General features: G+C 34.4%; 1 protein-coding gene across 11 annotated transcripts in view; it reads left to right on the top strand.

Moving 5' to 3' along the window:
- Positions 1 to 22,670, top strand: part of Sgce (sarcoglycan epsilon) — a 71,632-nt gene extending 48,962 nt beyond the window's left edge. For 3 of the 11 annotated variants that reach the window (XM_045160820.1, XM_045160824.1, XM_045160823.1), the window contains 7 exons: positions 5,664 to 5,826; positions 8,973 to 9,184; positions 10,106 to 10,132; positions 10,843 to 11,031; positions 19,331 to 19,374; positions 20,227 to 20,261; positions 22,397 to 22,670. In XM_045160820.1, coding sequence (XP_045016755.1) covers positions 5,664 to 5,826; positions 8,973 to 9,184; positions 10,106 to 10,132; positions 10,843 to 11,031; positions 19,331 to 19,374; positions 20,227 to 20,261; positions 22,397 to 22,447 — 721 coding nt within the window. In that variant the 3' untranslated portion in view covers positions 22,448 to 22,670. Of the gene's footprint in view, positions 1 to 5,663; positions 5,827 to 8,972; positions 9,185 to 10,105; positions 10,133 to 10,842; positions 11,036 to 19,330; positions 19,375 to 20,190; positions 20,262 to 22,396 lie in introns of those variants that run through there. The other 8 variants (XM_045160826.1, XM_045160821.1, XM_004656214.2 and 5 more) reach the window with 5 other exon arrangements.
- Positions 22,671 to 23,257: the final 587 nt, after the last annotated feature.

The raw sequence follows: 23,257 nt of genomic DNA, 5'->3' as shown, positions 1-23,257 counted from the left end.
AATGTCTGCTAGTCTAACTGATGAGCTTCTTCAGTTCAACCTTATTTTTTCCTACCTGTTACATGGGTCCATTTCTGACAGAAGAATATTGAAATATCTAATTACTCATAATAGTGGCATAATCAATTGTTATACAATTTTAGTAAATTTACTAGTTTTTACCTCTTATGTTTTGACACTCATTTTAAGCATATTCATATTGAGGATTAGTTGGTATTTTGTAGGATTTATTCATTCACCATAATTCCTTTTTTTCCTTTGATAATTTTCTTTGCTGTGAAGTCTACGTAGCTGAAATTAGTATAGCTATTTGTGTGTCTGTGTGTGTGTGTGTGTGTGTACACGCATGCGCCTGTGCCTGCTGGAAATCAATCCTAATGCTTCATGCATATTGAGCATGCTGTGCCACTGAGATATATCCCCAGGCCTATTCATAATACTTTACTTAATGTTAGCATGATATATTTCTCTGTTTGTTTACTTCTAGATGTATTATTTATTTATAGTATATTTCTTCTTATTATTAGAATTTTTGAGGTAGGGTTTCTTTCTAGCCCAAGCTGACCTGAAACTCATTCTGTAGCCCAGCTGGCCTCATACTAATGGTGATTTGCCTACTCCAGCCTCCTGAGTGCTAGGAATATAGGAGTGAGCCACCATGACCAAATGCAGTATATTTCTTATAGACAACATAGAATTGGTTCTTTTTTTAAAATGATACTCTAATAATCTGTTTTTAATTGGTGTATTGATTATTACAGTTTAAAATGTGTGCTTATATTACTGGATTATCATATTTGTTACTTTTGTACCTTGTTCTTATTTTTGTTTCCACTTTTGTTTTTATCTTTTCTGGTTTTACTTGTGCATATTATGACTCCATTTTCTCTCCTCTGCTTAGCAGATACATTGTATTTATTTTTCCCTCTTCTTAATTATTTAAATATTTTCATTGTGTATGTTACTGTGTGACATGTGGATATTTTTAGACAGGTGTATATTGTATGTTGAACATAATCTCCCTCTTTCACTTCTACTTCATATTATATATAGTTACATATATTATATATTCATATTGTATAAATATAATTTTATGAACCTATGTAAAATATAGTGACCACAAATGACAAAAACATATAACATTTGTCTTTCTGAGATTGGATGAATTAACTTAATATGATTATCTCTAGTTGCATCCATTTTCCTGTAATCAACATAATTTCTATCTTCCTCATGGCTGAAGAAAAATTCCACCATGTATATGTGCTAAATTTTCTGTATCTCTTCCTCTTTTCATTGACACTTAGTTGCATTCATAGCTTAGCTATTGTAAATAGTACTTCAGTAACTGTTGATGTGCAAGTATCTCTGTGATATGGTGGCTTAGAGTCCTTTGTGTAAGTACCAGGAGTGGCATAGCTGGGTCATAGTGGATCTATTTTTTTAAATGTATTTTGTTTTTATTTATTTGAGAGAGAGAAAGGAGAGAGAGGCAGATAGAGAGAGGGAGAGAGAGAGAGAGAATGGGCACACCAAGACCCCCAGTTGCTGCAACAAATTTCAACTGCATGCACCACCTTGTGAATCTGACTTACATGGGTCTTGGGGAGTTGAACCTGGGTCCATTGGCTTTGCAGGGAAGTGCTTTAACTGGTAAGCTATCTTTACAGACTTATTTTATTATTTTTTGACAAAGAAGTCATTCTGACTTCCATAATGACTAGACTAGTTTACCCCAACAGTGTATAAGGGTTCCCTTTTGTCCATTGCATCAACATTTGTTGTTATTTGCTTTTTTTAAAAAAAATTGTTCATTTTTATTTATGTATTTGAGAGTAACAGAGATAGAAAGAGGCACACACATAATATTTATATATGTGTATGTGTGTGTATATATATATATATGTATATATACACACACACATATATACATATATATGTATGTATGTATGTGTGTGTGTATATATATATATATGTATATGTATGTGTGTGTGTGTGTGTGTGTGTGTGTGTGTGTGTATATATATATATATATATATACGGGGAGAGAGAGAGAATGGGTGTACCAGGGCCTCCAGCCACTGCAAACGAACTCCAGATGCATGTGCCCCCTTGTCCATCTGGCTAATGTGTGTCCTGGGGAATTGAGCCTCAAACCAGGGTCCTTAGGCATCAGAGGCAAGCACACTTAACTGCTAAGCCATCTCTCCAGCCCTGTTATTTGCTTGTAATGACTACCATTCTGACTGAGGTGAGGTGGAATCTGAGTTTTTATTTTTCTGGTGGTTATTGAGGTTAAACTTTTTCATATGTTTATTGGCCATTTGTATTTCATTTTTTCAGAATATCTATTCATGTAATATGCCCATTTATTATTTGATGTACCATTAATTTTGTTGAGTTTGTTATTGAGAATTGTAATATATGAACATATCATAATTTGACTATGTTCCCTTTCATTGTTCTCTTTTTTTCCTTCTCACTTACCTGAGGATACCCTGAGGATCCTCCTTCAAGACATTCCAGGCAATCCTTCTGCTGCTTTGTCTCATTACTTTAGACCTCTATCATCCATGTCAGATTTTTGACAGGCTCAGAGCCATGCTGGCTGTGTAGGAGTATTGGTAACCTCTGTGGAGTCATGAATGCACCAGTCTCTTCATGTTGGGAGAATTGAGTTCTTTTATATTCCAGATAGTAGTCCTCTGTCAGATGTGTAGTTAGTAAAGATTTTTTTTTTTCCCATTTGGTAGATTGTCTTTTCAATGCTACTTGTCCTGAGAAACTAGAGTTTTATGCAGAAAGTACTTGCCTATGCCTATCCATTGAAGTGTCTTTCTCATTTTTTCTCCTTATCAGTTTCAGGATTTCAGGTTTTACATGAATGTTTTTGATCCTGTTTGAGTTGAGGTTTATACAGGGTGAGAGATAGGGATCTGTATTCATGCTTGTACATGTGGATATTCAGGATTCTTTTAAAAAGAGAGATAGCTTTAGAATGTTCAATATACATGTACAACTAATCCATTCCTACTTTCAAATGATACTATATACTCAAGTAACATTTCTTCTTTCATTACTGTCATTCATTTTACATATGTGTGTATAAGCATATATATTATTAAGTATATATTAGTGAATATGCCTTTACTACTCATTATTATATTGAACAGCAAATATCAATTATAAGTAAGAATAGACATTTTTATTTTACTTGCACTACTCTCATGCTCCATTTTTCTAGATCTGAGTTTCTAACATATATGATCTTCTGTTTCCTTAGTTAACATTTTTGGCTTCTCTTACAAAGCTGATTTATCTTATTCATTAGAGCTTTTTCATGTCAATTGTAGCTCTTTTAAATTTATTTTATTATCTGGTTATTCCTGATATCTCTGAGTTTGTCCTGATGCTTATTTAATCCCTTCAGATTGTTTTTGTCTCTTAGTATGTTTTATATTTTTATTTTGATAATCAGACTAATGCTGGGTAAAAGAACTGTTATAAGTTAAGGTCTTTACTAGTATAGTGGTAAGATGTAGGGGAAGAATTCTGTAGTTTTATTATTTGTTTCCAATTATGTAGTGAGCCTGTGCCTCTCAAATGATATTCTACTTAAATGGTACCAGTTGGTTTAAGCTGCTGGAAATTGAGTATTTCTCTTCTCCCAGGTCAGCTAGACTGTGATATAATTCCAACAGGTCAGGTTCCTGGCTGTTTTTTCTTGAAGGCAGGCCTTTTAAAGAAAAACAGAATATTCTAATGTATTTTAGAATGTTTCTTTATCCCCACTTCCTGCCAGGAGGATGAACTGACTATGAATACATAAAAAAAAAAAAAAGTGCTTTGCTAGAGAGAACTCCCATAAATCCGGGGGTTCTCTGATAATTGGGTTCCTCTAAAATTTTCAGAGTTGTCTACTCTGAGCCTCTGAAAATTCACCAGTTACAGTTCAGGTTTTTCTATCCAGCATTGGATCTCTCAGAGATTTCAGCTTGCAGATTTCTTTCCCAAGAAGTTGTTATTCTCTTTATTTGTCTGTTAGTCTTTCTAAATCTGGAGAGAGGAGTTTCCCATATGGAAAAGCCCATTTCTGAATGGACACAAGAAGAATTATTAAGTTTTAAATTTGTTCAGTCTGTTGTTAGGGTAGAGTCGAGTCCTAGTCTTTTAAAGTGCTGGATCAGAAAACAAAAGTTTTCTTTGATAGACTTTTGTGTTTATGGTATGAGGCAATTACACGATTTGCTCTTTTTCATGTAAATATTCAATTGTGATAAAATTATTCATTATAAATATTCTTCCCACCTAATCATCTTGGTACCCATAGCAATAAGCTGTTTATTAAACATTTGATATGATTTCTAGATTCTCAGTTCCATTCTGTTGCTCTATAGGTCTGTCTCTCTGCCAGTAGCATACCATTATTAGAGCATTGAATACATTTTCAAATAAGTATTATGCCTTCTTCCACATTTGTTTTACTGAATCAAAATTCTCTTTTTTTGGTTACCTGTGTTCCATGATTAGAATGAGTTTTTTCACTTCTTCAAAGAAGTCAGTTGGGATTTGATGGGCTTTGTTTATAAGCAGCTATACCATGTCCATTAAGAAAAGAAACAGGGTTGGAGAGATGGCTCAATATGTAAGGCACTTGTCTGTGAAGCCTAAGGACTTGTGTTCAAATCCACAGTACCCACATAACCCAGATGCACAAGGTGGCACATACATCTGGAATTCATTTCCAGTGGCTAGAGAGACTCTGGCATGCTCATTCTGTCTCCCTCGATATGCCTCTTTCTCTCAAATTAAATAAATAAATAATTTTTAAAAGAAGAAAAGAGATAATATTTATTTAGAGCAATTTATAATTTTTTTCTCTTTTGTTTTGAAAGGCTAGTGAGATTCCTACCAGGAAGATAGGAAGCTGCTCTAAGATTATTTAAATGGTACTGTCATGATGTTCTGTTTTATTGTGAAATCATGTTAGCCAATTAAGTTGAATTCATTCTTCATAATTGCTAAGATATATAACACCAAGAAAATTGGTTTTTGCCTTGTGTGTAGTTATCAAACAATAGTCTTTCTCTTGTTTTAACTTCTTAGATGAAAAATTGAGAGGTCATCTAGTGAGCTCTCCAGCACATGGAGATATGTGTATTGGCAAAACTGGCAGATCTGTCAGGTAGAAATAGCACAGTTTTCCTAGAGCTCTGTGTCTTCAGGGCTGTACTTTCCAAATTGTGTTGTAATGAAAAACCTATTGCTTCATATTTTATTGATGGTCTTATTTTCTTAACAGTTTACATATGAAATTATTGCTAATGGAAAGAATCTAATAGATACCATGACCATAATATGGCACATGACTCTTTTGAATGAAATAAAATTTCTAGAAATTAGCATCAAATACAAAGAATAACGAAGAATGTTCTGAGTCCACCAAAACACTCAGTCAATATTGGTTGAGTAAAGGAATGAATGAAAGGAAGCCTCCACATGAATCACTGCTTTGAAAGTCTAGACTTCTAGCTTAGGGATGATTCTAGTTAATCCCTCAATTCAAAAGGATAAGTCCTGCTTTTAGGGTAAATTGTTTTTTTTTTTTTTTCAATGTTTTCAAATTTCTTAAAGGATAACTTGTGAGTCTCACATTTTCACAGTGTTTATGTCATGGTTGGTGCCGATGTCCCATTTTCTTCTTGTTTACGAGAAGTTGAAAATCCACAGAATCAATTGAGATGCAGTCAAGAAATGGAGCCTGTGATAACATGTGATAAAAAATTTCGAACACAGTTTTACATTGACTGGTGTAAAATTTCATTGGTGAGTTTTTGTTTAACTTTTTTTTTTTTTGAAAATGTAATTAGGAGTGATGTGATCAGACATAACATATGAGTAAAATTGGAATTACTTTTGGAAACAAATTCTGGGCTTACTTTGTTAACTGCAAAGGACTTGCTTGAATTTCAGGATTTGGTAAATTCATTAATGGAACATCCATTTAGGAAGGAATATTGCCACCTTTGTACTGGCTCTACCCTTGATTAATTGCTGAGGCTGGATTATCTTGGCAGGTGGTCCAAATGACCCTCTTGGATATCCAGGTGGTCATTAAATCAGTACACATTTATGGAGTCAGTGTGGTCTGGACAGAAATACTTTTCTTAAATCTGCTGCCACTTGTTCACTTTAGAAGGAAAGAATAGAGTATAAAAATGTAAAAGGAGAGTAATGTTATCCTGTGATCCAATATTCTGGAAAGTGAAGTTATAGAAATTCAAGAAATAAAAACCAATTATAAATTGAGAAAATGCAATGCAACCCACATCCATAAAAATCAATTCATAAACATTAAAATACTTCCTTTTAAATCACTGTGTGTGCTAAAAGAAGAAAATAGGAATGAGATATAAGTTATATGTTAGATACACATAATATTCTTAGATAAGCTAAAACAGTATTATTTGCTCTCTTCTATATCTTTCTACTTAATATTTTGATCCTTTTATCTCAGAGGTTAGAAAGTTATTTAACTCTTTAGTGATCTTTATATTTAACTGCTCTCAACTCTTTAGGGTTGGTGGTGAGTGAATTAGATCTAAGTTTAAAGTTGACATTTGAGCAGAGTTGCTGGCACATAAACAACTGTTGCTTCCTGTGTTTGAGAAGCAACTGCAGGCAGTGTTCCAGGATGGAGTGTTGGAGAACATAGTACTCGTGTTGCAACACTTAGCACTCCCTGTGGCTTTATGCACTGGACTCTTTTGCTCATTTCTTTAGCCCTTTCTCTTCTTTGTTAAAATGAGTAAAATTATTCTCTTGTAGTAGCTTATATGCATTGTGGTAAATACTAACTTTAAAAAGCTCAACAGTCCAGTCAGGGTGCTAATCATACAAGGGTATGAAGGATGCAGCAGCTGTGATTATGATTTCAATATGTTCCTCTGACAGTTAGAAGATAGCATTACTCTTGTGGCTAAATGGCATGGATTTATGTTTAAGAATACTGTCTAAATTTTTAACAATTTCAAAGTTATATAAGTTTTCAAATTTTTAGTTTTTTTGTAGACTTTTTAGGATTGTAGAGATTGTGGACTTTTCATTCTCTCTTTCTTTTTCCTCCTCTTCATTGTTTTCTTTCTTATTTTTGGTTATTCAAGGTAGGGCCTCACTCAGTTTCACATGGAATTCACTATGTAGTCTCAGGATGACCTCAAACTCAAAGTGATCCTTCTACCTTTGCCTCCTAGGTACTGGGATTAAGGCATGTGCCACCACACCCAGCTGATTTGTATATGTGTGTATTATATGAGAAAGAGAGAGAAAGAGAGAAAATTGGCACACTAGGGCCTCCAGCCACTGCACTCTAACTCCAGACACATGTACCATCTTGTGCCCATGTGACCTTGCATGCTGGCATCATCTTGTGTGTATGGCTTAGGTGGGATCTGGAGAGTCAAATATGAGTCCTTAAGCTTTGCAAGCAAATGCCTTATCTGCTAAGTCATCTCTGCAGCACCCCTCTTTTCTTTTGGTTTTTTGAGGTAGGGTCTTGCTATAGCCCAGACTGACCTGGAATTCACTATGTAGTCCCAGGCTGGCCTTGAACTCATAGCAATCCTCCTACCTCCGCCTCCTAAATGCTGGGATTAAAGGTGTGTGCCACCACAACACCTGGCTTGTTTGTATTTATGAGAGGGGGGTGGGGGAGGGAGAGAGGGAGAGAGTTTTTTGTTGTTGTTGTTGTTGTTGTTTTGTTTTTTTAAGTAGGGTCTCACTCCAGCTCAGGCTGACCTGGAACTCACTCTGTAGTTCCACACAGGCTTCTAACAACTATCCTTCTACCTCTGCCTCCAAAGTACTGGGACCGAAGGCATACACCACCACGCCTGGCAACCACTTAAATTGTATGGATGGATGGATGTATATGCTACATCATTTCGTGCAAGACTTCAAGAGGCTTAAGAGACATACAGCCAAAATAATATATATTAAAAATGGGGAAATCTGTATCTAAATTTTTAAAAAACTAAAAGATTTGATAAGAAAAAGTTAGACACAAGTCTCCTAATGCCCATAATAAAAAGAGCAAACTCTGTTATTTACTTTTTTTCACTCTTTAAAAAGAGGCCAAACATAATCAGTTCCTTTGTAGAGACTAAAGATTTTGCTAGTATAATATTGTAAACAAAAAAATTTAAGGAGGGGGTACAGGTAATTCTCCTCAGCTTCTTTTCTAGTGGCAAATGTAATAAAAATCTTCACATGGTCATTTTTTTTTTTTAGTGTCCTATAATGAAAGCCTCACTATAATTAAATGCAACACAGTGAAAGCAGATCAGTTAACAGGAAGGTAAATTAAAACTGTGCCAGTGTGCATGCTTGAACCCTCAGATAGAATTTAGTTATACTGTAGCCTAGGTCAGTTCTATCTTTTTACTAGCTCTTCTAAAATTACTTCTGTCATCTAGATGGCAAAAAGGTCAAATGATACACTGAAAATTGTCCCTTTTTTCTTCTTTCCTTTTCCCTATCCCATGAGCCTTACTTACTGTTTATCAGTCAGTTTTGTTGTGTTTCTATGTGTACTAGAGAAACATCACTAGGAAACAAATCACGGGCATAGAGCTATCACGGACTTCCACTTTGGAAGAAACAAGCAACCAACCAAAAAAACCTTACAATGCACATATACATATATATTCTGCACACATACGTGTATGTGGATATCTTTCTGTCTTTCAGGAAGAATTGAAAAAATAGGCCAAAATAAAGCCTTTTCATTACATCCATTCAGTACTTCTCCCTAGTTCCAATAAAGAATTAAAAATTCAAGGTGTTAAAGTAATTGAAAATGTAATTGGCTTTTGATGGTAATTTGTCAAAGAATGTTTTGGTGTGTCTAATCTACAAATCTCATCATGTTTGAGGCTATGAATTTGATGTGTAATTGTCTTTTTTTGTATCAGGTTGATAAAACAAAACAAGTGTCCACCTATCAGGAAGTGATTCGTGGAGAGGGGATTTTACCTGATGGTGGGGAATACAAACCCCCTTCTGACTCTTTGAAAAGCAGAGACTATTACACGGATTTCCTCATTACCCTGGCTGTGCCCTCGGCAGTTGCACTGGTCCTATTCCTAATACTTGCGTATATCATGTGCTGCCGACGGGAAGGAGTGTGAGTACTTTCAAACACTAATAAAGTATTGGAGAACCTGATAAGATGACAATGTAGACAATGCCATTAACAACAAAGCTTCATTTAGTTCATAAAACACTTTGTAAATGAATTGAAACAAAAGTCCTTTATTCCTATAAAATGAACTAAAGTAGATTTGAGTCTAGCAAATTAAAAAAGGGGCCATAATTAGTTTATTCAAAAATTATGAAGGCTAGATATAAATTTATGCTAGAACAACACTTGCAAGAATAACAGAGGCTAGATGGTGTGGTTATGTAAGCCATCTCTTGTGAGCAGGGTCTGGAATCTATTGACATGGAAATTGCATTGAAATAAATAAATAGTCTTAGTCAGTTTGATGAAAAGTGATGGTCAGAATTTTTCCTGAAGTCATTCTTCTGTCAAACAGGGTGACACAATCTAAATGTTTAAAATATATTAAAAAAAATAACCTAGGAGTAAATTAATGGAAATAAGGTATCATTTGAGTAATGAGTCTGCACTTCATGAATAGTTAGTACATTCAGGACATCTATGTCAATTAAGATAATCTCATGAGATTACTTGGAAGTCAGAGTAACAAAGCAAAGGGTAAAAAATTAATAAAGCAGCAAGTAACAAATTCCTCCATTTTTACATGTAGCCTGATTTCATTATGTCATAGAATTTACTTCAATCAAGAGCTTGATTCTTAATCTCCATTTTCCCCCATTTTCTGTGTGTTTCTCATCAGTATTCCATCGCTGTATGTGTGCTCATCCAAATAATTTCATAAACCTGGTGGCAAATGCTGCCTGCTTGCATTTAAAAGTAACAATGACAGCATTTCCACATCATACAAAGTCCCATGAACATATAGTCTTAATGTTTCAAATATCAATGCTATTATTTAATTCATAAATTTTGTTTTGTTTCTAGGGAAAAGAGAAACATGCAAACCCCAGAGTAAGTGTCTTCTTTCCTGTTATTTTCCTTACATTGTTTCCTTCACTTCTCAGCTGCCAGTCATGCTCCATACATGTGTCTCATGCTTTCTTCTCATCCATCATCTTTCATAGTTGATTTTACAAACGTGAAAGCTGCTTTCTAAATAGTTGTTTAGGAAGGTTAGAAACTAAAATTAAAAAGGGCCCAAAACCTAAGACTACCTAGAAAAAAATTAAACCTAAAATATTTCAGATTCAGGATATTAATATGCCATATATAATATGTGATTTCCCAATCTGTATCTCTATAAACCAGACAACTGATGAAAAGATCTTTCATACAAGTTTTCCTGAACTTACAGTAATAACTTATCATAAAATGAAACTTTGTGAGTATTTTTAAATGCCCTTCCAGAAGCAATAATATAAAAGCTATGGCAGTTTTATCTCAAAAATTAAATAGATATCTAGTTAGTTACTTAGGGCTTTAATGTTAACACAGTGATTTACAGATTAATTTGAGATGTTTGTACTTCAAAAATCAGTTTGTAATTTTCAGTTCTGCTATGTAAAAAGTATGTAAGCTGTATCCCTTATAAGACAGTTTGTAGAATGCTCAAAACATAGTAATGTCTTACTATTTCTATAAAATTGAAGACTTAAAATTAGCAATGCATCAAAGCTAATAATTGTTTTTAAATATATGTTGTTTGATTTCTTTTTACATAGTATCCAACTTGTCCATCACAGTGCTATTCAGAAATCCACCAAAGAACTTCGAGATATGTCCAAGAATAGAGAGATAGCATGGCCCCTGTCCACACTCCCTGTGTTTCATCCTGTAACTGGGGAAATCCTTCCACCTCTCCACACGGACAACTATGACAGTACCAACATGCCACTGATGCAGACACAGCAGTGAGTACTCACACATAAGCCGGATGACCAATGTGCATGAATGGTTGTTTCAGTGTTTGTTAAGACCAAAACGTTTAGTTGTTGGTGTTGCTGTTTGACTATAACAAGAGGAAGCTATACCGAAAGATCATGATTAAATAAATATATAGAATCATTTTCAGGATTCTTCTTCAATAATTCAAATATTCTACATTAATATATAAGAAACTGATTTTGATAATTGACCATCATGGATGAGTTAATTATGAAATGAAAACATATTCTATAGCATGAAAAAGTGATTTTATTTAGATTTGGCTTCAGTTTAGTTAACCATAGACCAATATTTTTCAGGATACAAGACTTTTAAATTGTGTTTTTTGGGTTTTTTATATATATATGAAAACAAATAATTATAATTTGAGCTATAAAAATTTGTTTGTTCGTTAATGATGGGGTTTAATGTGGCTCAGGCTGGTTTTGAATTAGTATGTTGCTAAGGCTGGCATTGAACATTTTATATTAACATTTAATCCAATTTTGAGGTACTGGATTATAGGCATGTATCATCATTCCTGGCTGAACATATATTTTATTAGAGTACATCTCTTTTGCTGCAAAGGCATTTTCAGAAAGCCTGAAGGAGGACTTTGTAAGGTAGAAGTATGAGAAAAAAGGCTGAGGAGTTTCATATTCCTGGGAACTAGATTTGATATATAAAACAATCAAATTCATTTATTTTCAAGAATGTGGCCCCCTATTCCTATTGGGTTTTTTTTTTTTTTGTTTGTTTGTTTGTTTTAGTTTTTCAAGGAAGGGTCTCACTCTGGCCCAGGCTGACCTGAAATTCATGATGTAGACTCAGGGTGGCCTTGAACTTACAGCAGTCCTACCTCTGCCCCCCCCCACCCCGAGTGCTTGGATTAAAGACGTGTGCCACCACTCCTGGCTCCAAAACTTTATGCTAAAATGGGTTGGATTCAATTTCCTCAGACACAAGAAGTTATAAAGTTTACTTTTGCGGTCTTTCCCACTTTCAAAGCAAATGGAATGGATGTGCAGAAAAGTCACTCTGTTCCTCACCTCTACCTACACACACCCCTGTATTTAAATGTGATGTAATACTATGTGAAAACTTTCCTGGATACACACAGTTTCCCATTGGGATAAATATTTTATAATTAGGTAAAACACAAGATGAGAATTTAAAGAAAAAACAGTAATTGAGATGAGTAGTGTAAATAACCTATGTGCATATGTCTAAAACACTTTGGAAATACAAAAGAATTACAAATACTTTCATAAAGTTCCTTAACGTCATTTGCTTAAGGTTCCATAGGTCAAATGTTTATATTAGCAGATGCATGTTTGAGTAATTAATTCAGATCTTTTCAACAGTGAAAAGAAATTGCATACATTGAAAATTTAGGATTTTTGGAAACAATATTATGTCAAGGACATAAGTATGTAAATTTCACAAAATTTAGTTTAAATGTAAACAAAGAATATATTTCTGTTCTCTCTAAATGTCTGACCCAATCTGTGGGTTATCCTGTTAACCTAGTTACTGGAACTAGGTACTAATAAGAAAAATCAGTACAATTTCAAGAATTTGTAATAATTTATCAAGCTATCTAGCCTTTTCAATATGAAAATTGCTAATAACCTTATTATTCATTTTTCAAATTTATAAATAAATACATATGAATTTTCTGAATTCTTATATAGTAGTTTTTATATTGTTTAGAGTGATGTTTAGAGAAATATTAACAGATATTCTTCAAATAGTCTTGGATAGTTGGAAACCAGGTTATGTTTGTTCTTTCAACATACAGGAATTCTCATTCTTGTTTGTTGGTATATGTTGTGAGTCCATGGAGAAAGGTCAGAATAGTTAACTCTTTAAAGAGCAAAGTTTTGGAAATGCTTTAAAAATTTAAAATACAAACCTAGTTATTCTAGAGATTTGAGCCACTCAAATAGGTTTTTGAATCAGGAAAACTCTGGATGATGAGGTAGAAGAGGAAAAAAGACTTGATGGTGTTCTTAGGGTAGCCTTTCTTAACCGTATATACTGGGAATAAAATTCTCTCCTCAAAATTATTTTGATTCTCTGTATCCAGGATTTTGCAATTGTATTTATTAACAAACAAGCAAAACAGAATGTCTCATCTAGTTTATAACCATATGCTCCATCCTAGTCTTTCCATAACCCCATCAAGACCACCATTATGTTGATCAGATCTCTTTATTTGCAAATGCAATAGGTCATTCTATTGAACTTACAACAATTTCAACATATATATGTTTTAAGTACAGAAAAACATTCACATTATTCAGATTTCTCCTAATGGACAAGCTCCATTAGCCAGCACTTCTAATATAAATAGGGTCCATAGATCATTGATGGTGCTCACAATGATTATTCTAAGGCACCACTCACTCATCAAGTGTGTCTGACTCATCAGAGGAAAATTAAATTACATTCGGCGTCATTTCAGTGTTGAGTGTATATTATCTTTCTTTTATTCTTGGAAATGGATAAAATGTTCATGGTCTCTATGGTAACTCCCTATAAGCCAGAATATGTGATTAACCTCATTTTCCAGCCATGCCAGATAATAGGGAGTTTATTTTATTGTGTTCATCATAACTGTCCTTTACAAAAATTGAACTCTTAAGCTTCAACTGAAAAACACAGCATTTTTAAATAAAAAGTTTTATGTTGGCATCAAACAGATACATACTAACATTTTGATCAGTTGGATGGGACTGAATTCTCAAGACTACAATGAGATGTTTATTTGATCAGGCATATGGTACTTCATAACCAGGTGTATGCTTGGATAATGCTGCATGGTCTTTACTAATTAACCTTTCCTAAGAGGGCATGCACTTCAGCCTAATGTCTTCATACAAAGGGTTTTGAACTCGTTGTTCGTAATTAATTTGGCTAGCTTTAGAATTTAATGCTTATTTTTCAGACTCAATACTAGAAATATTCAGGCAAACATGATAGAGCTGAGCACTTATGTGAATGTCAAAGTAAGACTCAAGAATAGCTTTTCTCCAAAGCTACATAAAAATGAAGTGGTCTTTTAAACACATTAGTCTATCCCAGATATATAAAGAACTTGTAACAGCTGGAAACTGGGGGCTTGTTATCAGTTATATAAAAATATTCCTTTTTTTCAGTATAACACATTCTAGATTAACACCATAATCCAGTTAAAAAGGTGTAAAATCATTTATAGGTGATACATTTGAGACTCTGATAAGAGAAAAAGCATAGTGAGGTCAGCATAGAGGTTATTTATCTATTCTGATATTTACTTGGAATAGATAGGGTAGCCACTGACCTTAGAAGGCTCTCTGAGCCAGATTCCAGGCACAGTGACTAATGAGGTAGTAGAATGGAAACCTGGGATAGCTAGTAGGCTACCACATGCTCAGAAAGGGTTCTCGTTTTCTACAGTATTCCTTTTCAAATCAATTCGATATTTCTAATGTACTTACACACACACACACATACAATTTCAGGATGATTTTAGAGGCATAGGGAAGTGCAAAGATAATATGGAGACTTTGTAGCTACCTTCAGCCTGTTTCTTACATTAACATACGGAACATGCACGGATGCACTGAGGGATTCAACATCGCAGCATTACTATTACCTAGACTTCAGACTTCTTTCAGATTTCACTAGTTTCTTTTTGTTAGTCCTGTCCTTTTTCTGTTCCAAGATTCTGTGAAGGATACACTAATCATGTGTGTTACTTGTATCTTCTAGTCTGGGCAGTTTCTTAGACCTTCTTTGTATCCAAAGAACTTGGTAGGGTAGAGAAGCACTAGCCATGTGTTCTGAGGTGTAGTCGGGCCCCATTTTATGATCTAGTCAGGCTCTCTGCACCATTTCTTTGTTATCTTTGTAGCTCTATTAGTATTTGAAATACGTTTTTACTCTTATAGATTGTCCCCTCAATTTATTGAAGTTGCATTTTAAAGTAATTTGTAAATTTGAATCACTTTTACCCAAAAAATCATGGTGATCAGGGGTTATATTTGTGATCAAAGGTTTAACTACCACAATCTTTCACAGATCTTGTTCATAAATTAGGAAAGTTATTTAAATTATAAAGGTGAAGTAAAAGTGATATAATTTAAGATCCTCATGTTGAGTGACCGTTTGATGTTGCTTTCAGAACATATTGTTCCTCAGAATTGCTGTGGACCTTTTAGAGTGAAGACCCCAGCCTTACTTAGGATGTTGGAAGCTACTGGAAGTGTATGTTATGGTAGAAATGAGAAAGGCCGTGAATCCCTAAACTAAAGAAGATTTTAAGTTTAGGTCTGAGAAATCCAGTGACTCAGATATTTCTCATTGGAGGGAAGTGACCTACACTCTTCTTACACCTAGTATTTTAAAGGGGAGGGTAGTTGTTCCTAAATTCCTTTGATGGATATATGTGGGTGTGTGAAATAGGAGTCCCTATGTGTTTTATCTAGAAAGTTTGGATTATTTGTGAATGTATACATATAAGCATCTATACTTTACTTCAACTTCTTAAGATGCTTGAAAAAAGTGCTGTGGAGAAATAAGAGATTAATGCTGACTGGAAAGCAATCCTTACACTGGACAAAAAAAGTGTTAAATGAAAAGCTAAACTTAATTAATTAATTAATGAGTATATTAGTTTTAAAAACATTAGAAAATGGACCCAGTTTACAATGCTGTGCTGTAGAAAGCAGGAACAGACTGGAGGCTCACAAATTTAAAACAATGTATGTATATATGTATATGTATGTATGTATGTATACACACACACACACATATACATACATACATACACACACACACACACACACACACATATGGCTTATATTTCCTTTTAGGAAGATGACCTGCTTTCTTATTTTTATCTTATAATAACCTTTATACCAATTGATCTTTTTCCTAAGTGGGAGACATCTTCAAAGACAACATAATAATAATATGGGAAACTATCCCAGACATTTCCCAGGAAGATTGTAATTGGGTATGCAACATTTTTCCTTGTTTATTATACTAAACACAACATCTAATTGGTGCCCTTCAAAACAGAGGTAGGTGTACTTAAATATTTTGCAAATCAACAAGTATAAAGTTAGAACTAAGTCTTGTCACAAAATATGGCAAGTAATCATTTTAGCTTATAACTACTTGCCATTTGTCTTCCTTTTGGAAATAATGAGAGCCAACTTCATGATAAAATTCCACATATAAAAAGGTTGAGTTTTAATAAAAGTTGCTATTAGTTGAAGAACCTGATTCAGAAGACCAAGGTGATGGTGTCCTGTTGACAGGAATTGTCAGCAGCAGGCAAGCGTATTACAGAGCCATTGGCTTTATTTTTATTTATTTCTCTTCATTTTTTAATTAAGGAAGTGTGTACTAAAATTGATAAGTACAACATTACTCCATGCACTAGTGTACTAGAGGTTTCCACTGCATGAAGTTAAATCCACAGCAGGTTTATTTTTGGCCTTATACAGAGTGAAAAAACTGGAAGAAAAAAATGATACTTTCTCTTTTTTTTTATATAACATCTAAAATGTTATATTGGTGTTAATTAAGATTAAAATTTTGACACATAAGAATTATGATGATGCTTCCAGTGTCTTTTTGGCCATCTTTCCTTCCTTCTTTCTTTCTGCCAGTAATGACCTCATTCCTTAGACAAAGTAGTTGTAGGTCCATGCCATCATTTTTATAGAAAAAAAATTATTGTGGAAAATGTCAAGGCTTTGGGAATACCAGTTTCGCTGAAATAATTGGCAATTCACCAAATATATTTCTGTTCAATGTTGATACTAGTTCAAAAGAGTAGTTTTTGCATTCTATAAAATTAATGTCATTTTCCTTCGATTCTGGCATAGAGTCTATATCTTTATGCAAATCACTTTGTTCTTTGTATCTTCAAACTAGTAGCAACATAATTGGTTGATAATCACCCACCTTACTCAGAATTACTCTACAGGATATCCAAGAATGTTAAATTATCTTGAAACAGTTGTACAAATAACAAATCATTGTGTGCTCCCACTAAATAACTTATTTACTAATTTGCAAATTATTACCTTTGCTTTCTAAAAGAATGAAGTTTGTGCAATGGCTAATTTACACAATTTTCTATTTAAATGCATGCAATTAATGGCAACAAAATTAGAAGGCAATTAATGATAATAATTCAGAGAATTAAGGTTTTTCTTAACTTCCTACATAATTCTGCTGTTTACACATTTTAACCTTTCAGTTATTCCTTGATAACTTAATTATTCTGAATAGTTTTATGACTTTATAAAGGTCTTTTCTTTGAAGGATTATAGGGTCTCTACTTGAGGTCAGCCTCCACTCTCCTGTCTAATTGCCTTTACAATCCTCCTTTCACCAAAGGTGGAAATATTCCCAGGTTCTTCCTGCAGTCACTTCCTCTTGGTTCCATGAGACTTGGTTGCAGGCTTATTTCAAGTATCCCTGAAGCACCGTAATACATCACTTTATATATGCCCTTATAGATGTACTAATGTTCTAACACTCACAGGTTCACAGATATTTACAAGTTTGGGCAGCCACAGAAACAGAGGTGCATGAACCTTTAAAATTTTGAAAATGTTGAATTTCAAGATTTTGGTAGTATTATTATTGAATCAGAGTATGGAATGTTCTATGTAGCCCAAGTTGGCCTTTACCTCATGGTCCTCCCTTCTGGGCTTCCAGAGTACTGACATATGTCAGATGTATACTGATATAGCTTCCCCAACATTTTTGTTGTTATTGGTCACCTTTTGTGCATACATGACCACTTTGTATACAACTCATCTGAAATTTCATGTCAGATGTATACCGATACAGCTTCCCCAACATTTTTGTTGTTATTGATCACCTTTTGTGCATACATGACCACTTTTTATACAACTCATCTGAAATTTCATGCGAAGTCTGTGGGACAGCATGCACATCATTCAAACTAAACAAACTACAACATTTACTACAGGTAATTTTAAATTCTCCAACCAGCTTACTACACAATAGCTTTCTCATATATCTTTTCAAAATTTCCTGCCTGAATCTGGGGGTGCAGTTCTATCAAACAATAAGTTCTTGTCACCTTTCTAAGCCCACTGTGGTAAAAAGTATAGCAGTGTAGTAAGAAAGGAAAATTTTCAGAAAATGGGAGGCATGAGTTGACTTTCACACCTGATTTTCAAGCATTATTCCAAAGAAGTACATTGAGAGGCCCAACAAGGGACTTAGTTCCAATTGTGTCATCCCAACAGTGATTGTGAATGTAAGTATCCTGTATCCAGGGCTTCTGAGAAACTGGTGTTTGTGTTTTACCAACTACTATGTTAAAACAGTCAGGCTTTGTGCTCTTTATTTTTGGATTTTATCAAATATGTTGGTTTAACTTGTTGATAGACTAGGTAGAGCTAGAGGTGCTGGAGAAGAGGATCTGCTGTGTGTGTGGTATGCAGAGAGAGTGCTATAGGAATTTAAAGTGTGTTATTTAAATGCCATGTTTAGATTGGTGTCTTGGAAGATCACTGGGATAGAAATACAGAGTGGATCATAAAGGAACAAGAATATAAATGCAGAAATAAGTCAGAACAGTCATAAAGGTCTAAGTGAGAAAGGAAGATAGCTTTCCCAAGGTTAACAGTGAAGGTATAGAAGGAGAAAAATTCAACTGAGACTGAGGGAAAGATCTTAAAGTTCCAAGTTATTGACTCTGGGGCCTGAAGGAAACAGAATAGTCAAGGATAAGTTCTTCATTTGACTAGTGTGTTGTGGGGATGGACTTCATTGGAATGAGAACAGAAAAACACAGGTGAATGAAAGTAGTAATATATTCTAAAAAGCTGTGAAAACATACAGAGTGAAAGTGTATCCACACATACATTCCTGAACAGTTTCAATCTAATTTTAGAACATACCTAGAACATAACGAGATTTAGGTCTGATATTTTACTTGTCAGTAATAAAATTTCTAGAATCATTATGTTCATATTTTCATTCTTTCTAGTTGTGTGACCTTGGACCTTTAAAGCTGCTCTCTCATCAATAAAATGAGAAGAACAACCTATAGTCAAAAGTTTATGTATATAATCAAGTATTATTTATTATCTGATGTCTCTCTTATGCCTCAGAAGGAGGAGGAGGAACTGTCTGGAAACATGGTCTGTTTTCAGTCTCCCTGTGCATGTTTTCATTCTAATGTGTCTGTTCTCTGTATATATGCATGCAAATACAATTTTACTCAATAATATTAATCATTTCCAGGAATTTGCCACACCAGACTCAGATTCCCCAGCAGCAGACTACAGGTGAGTACAAAAAATGCTAAGTTGATGTTTAAAGGTGAACTTAGTAGAATAAAAGTGGATTATAGTACTCCATACTATGAAGTTTTACCTTTATGAAGGAGAACAAACAGTTTTATCATTCCTTGATAAGACTTAGACTGTACAATAATAGCTAAGACTATTGCATGGATTGGCATCAGAATGATAAACACAGGATAAATGATCTAACAGCAAAACTATCCACTGGGGTCCTATCTAATTCAGGATGACTGAATACAACCCCCTTCCTACTGAAGGCACTCCTTATTCTTCCCTTTGGTATAAAAGATTTTTGGCTTGGGTGCATCCAGGATTTGTCTCAGTAAGTGAGCAGCTTGAAACTAACTCTTACAAAAGGAAGCCATTGTGACTAATCACTGAGGCTTTGGGGGCATAAATGAAGAGTGATGAATCTGGTTTTAAAAAGCTGTTATAACATGACCAGTGATAACAAGATGGCTGACAATTCTCCCTAGACTATTATGTTTCCACTTGCTTCCTTTAAGTGTAATTTTTTCAAGTATGCCTAAAAATTTTCCACAACCAATTATTTCTTTCATCTCAATTCCAAGTAGATAACTTATTCACAATTGTCTTCTAATTAGTGGTTGATTCTTAGTTCTAATTGCCAGGCAACCATAATGCTTCTTTCTTAACCCTCCTTTGGACACATACAAGAAGTTTTAAAAATATAAGTGGAATTCTTGGTATGAATAGTGGCATTGTAACAAGGAACTATTAAGTAAGTCTTCTAACAACTTAGGCACATGTACAAATGCATTGGATGTTTTCATTCAGAATTATCTTCTCTGTTACTGCTTTCTGGAATTTAAGGAGATTTTCGTTTGACAACTTTTCAAAGATTTGAGGCAAGTATAATAAAATTTTTCATCAGATTTTAATTATAAGATAATGTTTATCAGAATTTATCCCCACAATTTTGATTACTCATTTTAATTAAATGCTAATGTGACTCAACCAGACTGTTCAATATATTGATGTGGAAGTGCTACTTTGTTAGCATTCAGGAGATGAAGAAGGAACAAACTCCATTACAAATATGTTTCATCTTAAGAGGAAAAAGCTCCAATCCCTACCACCACAAGCCTCATGGCTTTGGGTTTTAAATGAAAAATTCTAAAGGAGTATTCCTATGATAGCTATAATCAATAGACTTTTCCCTCCATGAACTTAGACTTCTGTCTCTTCTGAGATGTCTGTTTTCTGAGTCTTGGTTATTTGAGGCATAGAGTAAAAGGAACACAGGTAATTTTTAGAAAAACAGTAAATATTTTTGAAATCAAGATTTTGTATACATGCCCATGAGGAGACATAGACAACTTGAGCCAATGGCATTTGGGATGGTACTACTTGATGATACTACTTGTTGGATAGTCACATTGGCTTTTAGCAAGTAGAGAATTAATGCCTGAATAAAAGTGATAAGGAAAGATTTCCCCTGAAGGGGAACTTTTGTCTGTGCAACCTAGTTTTCTAAATGATTTTTCTAAATAGGTTTTGGGGAGCAGGAATTTTGCTTGAGTTAAGAAAGCTTTGTTGTCTCTTAGTACTATCCCATTATCTTCCTGTGTTCTTTTGTTTTTTGCAATTTGGATCATGTTGTTGACTGACGTGCACTGTCTCCTCTTGGTTGTCTGGTTGGTATTGTTTATCAGTGAGTTTCCAAAGGGTCTCAGTGCTCAGGGAGACAGACCACCCCAATGTTTTATGCAATTATGAGAGAATGTTGTGTTCTGCCTTTGCTACATTTGAAACAGTGGAGCCAGACCTACTGGAGGACAGGTACAGCTTCAATTCCCGTTTTGCTCATTTACATGAAAAATGTTGGTGTTCTTAAGTTTCAAAATCATTTTGTTCTGTCTGCAAACAAATGGCTTCTGTGCCGATTACGTATTTTCATGTGTACAGCTGAGCTTTTCTGTTCTCTCACCTTGGTTATCCTGGTACCATGAGGAAGCAGCCACATTTGAGTATGATTATTATGAAACAGTAACTGGCTTTTTCCAAGTGCTTCAAAGTACTGGGCTGGTGTCACTGTTTTCTTTATGAAGGTAATTGAACAGTGGGTTTGCCTCTGAAATAACAAGTCATTTTATTTGTACTCACCTAGATGGACTTTGTAAGCAGACAGTCGATTTGGAAGCTTGTTTCATGTAGTTAGTTGTGTTCCTTTAAATTCTCATCAGAAGTTTCTAAGTGAAGTAGCAGCTGATGTGTTGCTGGGCTGGAGCACTCGCAGGGATAATAGAGCAGTTAGCAGTGGACAATAGCACTACCTTTTGGACTAAGTCCAAGCCCTTAGGTTTTATGCTCCTACAGCTTTCCTCGTTTTTCTGCCCTTACAACCCATGTGGTATTTTTTTTAAATCCATGATTAAAAGGTATAGTCATACATCCCACAGTCAACATCATTCTGCCTGTTTATTGTGGGAGGAAATTTCAGGCCATACCTTTTGAAAAATACAGATTTGGTATGGGAAGAGGAGGACTCCCTCCCTATCTCTCTTCATTTTTGTTTTTAAAAACTAAACACAGAGAAATGTAATGAAATTATCTTAAATTATATTAGGATGAATTTTTTTCCTTGTTATCTATCAACTATCTATCATTGATCTATCATCTATTTTCTCTTTCTCTCTATATACATACATACATACATACATACACACATACATAGTAGCGGACCTATTTGTGATAAGGAAGAGAATGGATGGGGAGGGGAGGGACCAGCAGCAGGAAGAAGGGGGAGACAAGAAGCATGATATGGAGGTAAATATGAGTAATGTACAGTGTTATTCATGTGTCAAAACATAATATGACCAACAATTTCATACTTCAACTTTAAAAAAATAATAAAAAGATAAATATTATGTACATTTTAAAAGAGAACATTTTTCTTCTTGCTGAAATTTCCTTTGCTTAAATTCTAAAAGTATCCATACCCTGTGTAGCCCGTGCTCACATTCTTCCCTCTCTATTGTAGGTAAATGGTATCCCTGAAGAAAGAAAACTGACTGAAGCAATGAATTTATAATCAGACAGCAAAGCAGTGACATCCTATTTCTTTTCTCTTCCAATAATGCATGAGCTTTTCTGGCATATAATGTGCACGTTGACCGTATTAAGTATGTACCAAATAATGCCACATATCTCTCATTGTACTAATGTATTTTTTTTGTACTTAAAGCATTTTTGACAATTTGTAAGACATTGATGACTTTATATTTGTTACAATAAAAAGTGGTCTTTAAAATAAATATTAATGAAGCCTAATGTCTTACAAAATTTACTTCAGAAAAGTATTTGATTGCCTCCTATTTAGTAGGAATCTTTTAGTTGCTAGGAACAGGTTCATTCAACAAGATTTTATTAAGTGCTTCTTATGAATTTATAAACAGCCTGTGCTTCTGTGTTCCATTTAAATAATGCTTTGCCTCTCACATATTGTAAAGAGAATAATTACTGTTGGTGGTGTGAATTAGCTCTGCAGTGTCCAACATGGAACAGAGGCTTTAATTTAATGTTCAAAGCTTAGCAGTTTCCTTAGACCATGTTGCTCTGTTTCATGGATCTTGGACACTGTTGGATCATCATGGCTATCAGGAAAGCTAGCTGGAATTAAAGGCATGTCCCACTACACTTGGCTTGCTTACTACTCATTACACATTTAGGCTGATATGAGTGTTCTAAGGATTTATTGGTGACCCAGAATAGACAGATACAATGTAAATCATATGCTAAGGCTTTCTATCCCAGCTACATATTGTCATAGTGTTACATTCTGTTAGAAAATACAGATGTTAATCAAGTGGTCATGAATGACAAAATTGAGTTGTGATAACTG

This window comes from Jaculus jaculus, chromosome 10, assembly GCF_020740685.1.
Source record: "Jaculus jaculus isolate mJacJac1 chromosome 10, mJacJac1.mat.Y.cur, whole genome shotgun sequence".
In the NCBI taxonomy this organism is placed as follows: Eukaryota; Metazoa; Chordata; class Mammalia; order Rodentia; family Dipodidae; genus Jaculus; species Jaculus jaculus.
Note: the sequence above shows the minus strand (reverse complement) of the source record. Positions and strands in the feature narration are given on the sequence as shown.